We start from the raw sequence: 7,293 nt of genomic DNA, 5'->3' as shown, positions 1-7,293 counted from the left end.
CCTAAGGAGCTTCAAATGTAAATGAGATGGATAAATCCACAGACAACAACAGAGCCTGGTGGGTAAGGAGGGAAGCACAGTGGAATAGAGAACAGCATAATCCCATGGCCGATCTTGACATGACCACAGTACCCTTCTGGATCAAAGAGTCTGAACTGAACATGGAAACATGGGCTCAGCTCCATCCAATGAGATGGGCATAGATTCCCATTCATTAGGAAAGTCAGTTTGTCATGGCACATAAGGCAGTAGTTGCAGACATACAGACACAATGCAGGTGGCAGGGATTGGGAGGAGGTAGAGGGCAGCACCATCTTTAGAGCAAAGTGTCCTTTATTTTACAATAAATCATTTAATGACAATTCATGAATAATTTAACCCTTTTCCAAACCCCATTCACTCTGCAGTACTCTGCAGCACCAGACGTGTAGAGCTCGACTTGTAAACGTTCCTGGGTGTTACAATCAGTGCCAGGCTGGCTGGGGTGACAAAGACTAGAACTGAGGAAACCTGAAAAGCAATGTTTTTTGTCACAGCAACCCTGGCAGCGACAGAGTGGAAAATGAATGTGTCTGCGCTCAAGCACAACACCCATGATGCTAATGAGCGTTTCTCTTTGGCTTCCTGAGTCCAGGAAGGAGTAACCTGGCAGCAAGAGAGCTGCAGTCTCAGTACCACAGGAGCAGAGTCCCCTACTCACCCGGCCCTGCTCAGCATGTCTTATTGCTTTCAGGACTCCGCTCCTGCAGCATCTGCAGATTATCTGGGGAGCGTGAGCACCAATGATGAGAGTGTTACTGGTTAGAACAGTGACTGGGAGCTCTTTGCCTTGATGGCTTCCATAGGGGGGCCCAGCTGTCCCTGGAGCTGGACAGCCAGATTGCACTCTCCTATCATTGTGGAAGATGTCACTGCAGGTTTATGACAGTTCAGAAATTGTGGCTTGGCTGTCCTAGTTCAAGCTCTGAGGATGTCCATCTGCCTGCACGCTGACCTGAAAAGCTTAGGAGTTTTGTCTTAAAAGCAGACAGAGAGGCTGAGAATTTTCAACTCAGGTTCTTTTTGTTGAGGTAGATTCATTCCTATCACAATGGCCAAGAACATGGCAAGCTGCCCTCAGGCACACTCTGCACTGCTCAGAGCCATTTAGAAGTGTCAACTCAGCACAAAGATTTGGATGAAAGTTCAAGGGACAGGAGTGTCAACAAAGGGGAGAGTCACATTTTTAAACAATATCCTGGGATTCTACAGAAATCACCCTCTCCCCCTTCCCCACAAGGCCATTTTTGATACTGTAAGCTGTTGTGTTTGGGGCCATTACAGAAGAATACACTACGGGTTTGTCCACACTACAAGTGCTACAGCCAAACAGCTGCAGCAATGGAATGGAAGAGCCTTGGTGATGGAAGCGTTTTTCTATTGCTGCGGTAAATCCTCTCCCTTGAGAGGTAGTTGCTAGGTTGATGGAAGAATTTTTCTGAGAATCTAGCAATGTCTACATCAGGGCTTAGCTCAGTTTAACTACATCTCCCAGGGTGTGAACTTTTCACACTTCTGAGCGCTGAAGCTAGGTTGACCTAAGTTTTAGGTGTAGACCAGGCCTAACACGTCTTTACAAGGGGCATTTCACATGACTCTGCAGCCCTCATATTGCAGGGGGGAAAGCAGAGGTGGGGGGCTTCTTGTTTACTAGGTTGACAAGTAACAAGTATTTAGTTCGCCTATTGAAAGGCTGGGTGACAACTCCTGGACAATGCTGAACAACAGTTCTGTAGAATAACAATTCTGTTGCTGTGGAGATAACGATCTGCTCACAAACAGGAGAGGATGGGTTCAGCCCTGAGCGATGGAAGAAGCAGGAGGGGGAGATCCATTCAAAGAGCACCAGCCTTGTTTCAGGGCAGGAAACCCATCAGGGAATTCTTTCTAACTACAACAAAACATTTCCAAGTCTCCCACAATGAGCAGTTATTCCTTGCACACAAAAAAAAACAGTATGGAGAGATAGCCCATGGAGGCTACAGCATGTGTCTAGGCTGCTTGCCTCAAGAGGGAGCACAGCATATTGATTTGATTTTGAATGTTTTATTGTCTTGTTTGTGAAACCTTTAATGTATTAGTGAGGGGCAGGTGCCTAAAATACAATAAATATTATTCTCCCTCTCCTGTCCTGTACTATACTTCTGTAACTCGGTCTATTGCTATCTGTTCAGTTCTCTTTTCCTTATTTGGATGATAAGGAATGGGGTCCACCCTGTTGCTTCTGAATCCCAGATACTTTGACAGCTTCTGACTCTTTTTCAGACGACAGCATATCCCACAGCTGAGAAACAGAAAACAAAGAGTGATCACCACCACCATCAATACCATCAGGTAGCGATTTCCTATCTGATGAGGACAAAGCCACGTGGTCTTGTTGGCTATCTTAGCTGAGAAGTTCCTGTTCTTGTCCTGATAAGAGCACAGAGTTTCATTCAGATCCAACACACTCACATGGGCAGCTTGTAGAATTTCCAGCCAGCTCAGTGCACAACAGCTAAAGGGATTGCCAGCAACATTCAGCTGATTGAGGCTGCTGGACCATCTCACGGTGGCAGGTTTCTCTAAGGCCTGGAGATTGTTATTGCGAATGTCCAGATTTTCCAGTGGAGAGCAGACAAGATCAGGGGGCAAAAGACTCAACTTGTTGTCTGACACGTCCAACTTTTTCAGCATCTTCAGACAAGGGAACTCTGTCTTGTTGTTGTCCATCTGATTTCCTCTCAGAGAGAGCTTCTGCAAAGAGAATTCCAGACCCTCCAGAGCTCCTTTTGGCATGAACAAGTCTTCATTCTCAGACAGATCCAGGGAGACCAAAGAGGTTTGGTTGAACATGTAAGGATATAGCCTCACAATGTTGTTCCTACGTAAACTCAGATACTTCAGCTGCGGTATGTCACAGAAGGATGTACAGTTACCTCTTTGAGCTGAGTTATGACCTATTGGGATCTCTCTTTTATTAGCATTCTGGCTCTCACAAGGCTGGAGGCTGTTAGAACCAAGGTCAAGTGTTTCCAGTTTGGGCAGAATACCAAAAAACCACTTTGGCAAGGAATGAATGAAATTGCCTTGAAGATCCAGTGATCGCACCGACAGAAAGGCATTGTCATGTATCACGCCTGGCTCCTTGCTTTCCATATCACCAGGAGATGACTCCACAGCTATATTATGGAGACAGTTCTTAGCCATATTGAGATTCTGGAGGGAGCTCAGATTGTGAAGGAAAGTAACTGGGAACAAATACAACAGGTTACTGCTGAGATCTAAGTCAGTTATCTTTGACAGTCTAGCTGCTGCATTGTAAATATTCAAGGATATGTTAGGTCTTGCCATCTCATCATACTGCAGTCTGAACTCTGTTGTATTGGTGGAACTTGGAGCCAAAGAGACCATGGCGTTATCAGAGAGGTTTAAGTGTGTGAGGCGATGCACCTTGGGGAGCTCTGGAAAGTAGATCAGTTTGTTATGACTCAGATCTAGCACCTGAAGCTGGTAGTGTTCCTTTCTCTCCTCCGTAACAAAGAACTCCAGGGCATTGTAACTGAGATTTAAAACTTGCAGCTGTGTGAGGCTGAAGCCCGAGATACAGTGAAGGGAATTCATGGCTAAATTCACCACTTTTAGATTTAATAGAGCTTCAAAAGCTCCTTCCTCTATTTCCGTGATGTAGTTATTGTTAAGGTTGATCTCTCTCAGCTTTAGAGTTCCCTGGAAGATGCTCCCTGGCAGCCTGGTCATCTTGTTCCAGGACAGATCCAGTTTCTTTAAAGAGGTGAGTTTGCTGAAGTACCAGGCTGCCATATCACTGTCCAAATTATTTGCAGAAAGGTCCAGGACCTTTAGATTCCTCAGTGACCCGAAGGCTCTTCCATTGGTGAAGTAATTCCTATCAAGGTGGTTTGCAGCTAGGAGCAGAGAGTGAAGATGAGTTAGATGAGTCAGGGCCATTTCTGACACAGTTGCCAATTGGTTGAAATGCATGTTGAGGTGCTCTAGCTGCCCTAACTTTGATGTGCAGCTTTCCGTCAGGTTTTGGATGAAGTTGTCAGAGAGGTCGAGCTGCTTAACCCCATGGCCAAGCTTCTTTGGAAATGTGCGGAGGCCAAGACCTTGGCATGAGACCTGAACTGAGCTCTATGGAGAAACAAGGAAAGCCATCAATGAGAGTGAAGGAGCTCAGCCCACACCTCATTTCAGACGTGGCTCCACTCCTATCACACACACACCTTACTGCTGTTTGGAATTTATACTAGAAATTCTCAGACACAAGCATGCACCCCCCCTTAAGCAAGTACTTTGGCCGTGGCGGGCTGAGATCAAGGCATAAGCTCCTTCACACACAGTTTCTAGCATAATCACAAATCCAACCTTGTGGGTGGGAAGCTCTTTCAGAGCTGTAGGGGGTTGTGACCTGGCTCTCTGAGGTACAGTGGGGGCTGGAACTCAGAGCCATCCCTTGGGTATGGCGAATCGGGGTGACCGTTCTGGGCCGCATGCTTTGGGGGCCCCTGCGGACCGGACCGATTGGCCGGTGAGGTCAGTCCCGGAAGTGACAGATTCGTCACTTCTGCCCCGGGCCCCGCACCCCTCTAGGGAGGGTCCTGCTGGCACTATTACCTTCAGAGAAGCCCCTGAAGAAGGCCAGGTTATTGGTGTGTGCTGCTGAAGCCCTCCAGCCTGGGTGACACAGATGCACCTAGGCTGGGCCAGCAGATCACAGCTTAGACTCAATGAAGGAACCACACAGCACCTCTGCTCCCTCTCCTGAACAAAAATAAGGCACGAGGGAGGCAGACAGCTCCCAACTGCTAGATCACCACTGTTCATTGGCTGCTCTCAGGTACCATCATCACTGACCAATCATCCTTTTCCCTCTACCAGCAAGGGTCTGTGCCACACTCACTGGGCTGCAGAAGGGTATGAGACTGCGTGGAGTCTGCCAGCTGCATCCCAGAGCCTAGGCTGCAGTGGGGTGCGTGTCCTGATGGCTCCACTTTGCCATGCACCACTCCCCCAAGCACAGCCCTCAGACAGGCACATATTCAAGGAGGGGACAGGGAAGTAAGAATAGTTCCCATTGGGACCTGCCTAGTCATTTCTTATCCCACAATGAGAAACCTCAATCCTCTGGCAGCCACAATCCTCCCTCAAGTTTCAAGTGATCCATCCCACCTCCTCTAACCACAGCCTATCACTTAGTGAGCAGGAAAAGACCCCGCCAGGGGGTGTGATCAAGCAGGAGGCAGTGCCATGACCTCTGTCCCTTGTTTTAAATAGTTTGTCATTCACTTGAGTGACTGGCTGGGAGCTAGATCCAGCTTTAGCGCCTGGCCATGAAGAAAAAAAGATGCCTAGGAGTTAGTGCTCTGGGTTTGATTTCAGGCCCATGTTCCCTTGCTCTCCAGGCCAAGACAGCCAGGGAGTAGAAGCTGGGTAGGTATAAGGGGAGGAGAAAGCCATCGTTCTCATTGCTTTTAGGGGCCCAAATGGTCTCCTCCTCTCTCTGCTCTGTCCCCCACGTTCTAATTCTATAGATCTGGTGTTTCACCAACTGGTCCCCAAAGGGGAGCCACCCTGGAGATCAGTCACAGAAAAGCGGGGGAGGAACAGACAATACAGGGTGACAAGATGTGTCCAAGGTATCTAGCATTTCCTGGCCTGGACATACAAGTGCTGTGTAGAGCCTCACTCACACACATGGTATCCAAAAAGCTGCTCAAGACAGAGTCTGTCTGAAGATGAGGGGTAACGATATCACAGGGTGACAAAATGAAAGCACCTGGGTACAAGGCTAATGGTCAAAGTGGGGAGATTACAAGGCAGAGGTGGGGGGGAGAGAGGCTTGAAGAGAAGGTCTGAAAGTCCTTGCAGCAGAGAGAGACAAGAAAGTGTAAGAGGGGACATTAAAAAGACAGGCTATTAAAGGGGCGGCTGCTAGGCTGAGGTGGTCAGAGTTTTGGGGAAGATTTTCGAAATCTGGTTTTAAACTTTCATTTGCCCCCTTCAGTATCACAGCAGGGTATGAGCACAACCAGCACTTCCTGTCTCAGACCCACCGGGGGCATCGTTTGGCTATTAAATCACAAAGGATCCTGGGCAATTAGCCTTACCTGCTGGCATGGCAGAGGCTTTGGGCTCACCTCCGCACTAGGCTGGGCTTTGAGAACAGATGGGAGCAGCCAGAGCAGCAAATATCCTCTTTCAGCCAGCCGGTGTTCTGACAGAAACATGATGCGCTCCAGGAGCAAGCAGCCCCTTCCCACTGCTTCAGTGCTTTCATATGGGCTAAGGGAGAGGAAGACTTCTATATAAATAGGCTCCAGTGCGGGCTTGGGGAAGGAGATAGTGTGTGGGAGTCCCAGCTACAGTACTGGGAAAATAAAGATATACGCCTCTGACGGGGAAAAACAGTGCATGAAGCCACAAAGGAAAGAGAAACTAGGGAACGGGGGTGGAGATGCCACTGCACATGCTTCCAGGTGATTATTTGAAACTATAAAGGAAATAAATATTAGAGAATGGAGCAGACAAGGCCCAGGGAAAGAGAGGAGTTTTTGTGGGGATTCCCCAGTTTGGAAACCACATTGTTGTCCAAAGGGTTTGTCCTAGGGTCTTATCTGCAGCCACTTCCTGCTGTGCTCTGGGTCAGAACTCATAGCTAAGCCTGGTTAGCTTGGATAAGGGATCCCAAGCGAACAATTTGACACTGTAGGAAATGCTGGGCTCAGGCTAGCACCTAAGACCAGATGGTGCCACCAGGCAAAATGTAAACTGGAAGAGTAGGGCCCCCTTTGCTGCCCAAGCTGGAATAGTCACAAGGTGGGAGGTGCTGGACATCTGAGGGGAATTGAATCCCTTGCTGTGGTGATAAACAGCACTGGGGTCCTTGTTCAGCACAACTGGCCATGCCTTCCTCCATGAGGTGGGGGAGACAAGGCTGGAGTGAGCCTGGAGAGGGAATTCCCTTCTCCTTCTCTGGGCTACTGCAGCTCACGCAGAGGGAAATTTTACAATAATACCTGACCCTTTGCTGGGGAGCGAATGCACCAAGGGTTTTACCATCCAGCTCCCATGAGTGAGTCACCCAGCATAGTCCTGAGGTGAAGTCCAGCTCACACCCTCACTAGGGGTTTCCTGCACCTGGAGTATCCCATGGGCTCCACTGGTGCTTCTGCTAGGGGGTGCCCAGTCTCCCACAGCCCATGGGCTGCTTCTATTCCCAAGATCAGAGAAGACTCCCAAAGGGATGGAGCC

At 48.6% G+C, this 7,293-nt stretch overlaps 1 protein-coding gene across 1 annotated transcript; it reads right to left on the bottom strand.

The window, feature by feature from the left end:
- Window positions 1-2,175: 2,175 nt before the first annotated feature.
- Window positions 2,176-4,020, bottom strand: LOC115271231 (transforming growth factor beta activator LRRC32-like). The gene has a single exon (XM_029911876.1). The coding sequence runs from the start codon at window positions 4,018-4,020 to the stop codon at window positions 2,176-2,178; it is 1,845 nt and encodes a 614-aa protein (XP_029767736.1).
- Window positions 4,021-7,293: the final 3,273 nt, after the last annotated feature.

Source organism: Terrapene carolina, unplaced genomic scaffold, assembly GCF_002925995.2.
Source record: "Terrapene carolina triunguis isolate 2854851 unplaced genomic scaffold, T_m_triunguis-2.0 Scaffold131, whole genome shotgun sequence".
Classification (NCBI taxonomy): domain Eukaryota; kingdom Metazoa; phylum Chordata; order Testudines; family Emydidae; genus Terrapene; species Terrapene triunguis.
The sequence above is the reverse complement of the archived record's forward strand: the minus strand, read 5'-3'. Positions and strand labels throughout refer to the sequence as shown.

Bases quoted from the DNA above. Each gene is read 5' to 3' on its own strand.
- LOC115271231 (XM_029911876.1), bottom strand. From the start codon at position 4,020: ATGCATTTCAACCAATTGGCAACTGTGTCAGAAATGGCCCTGACTCAT.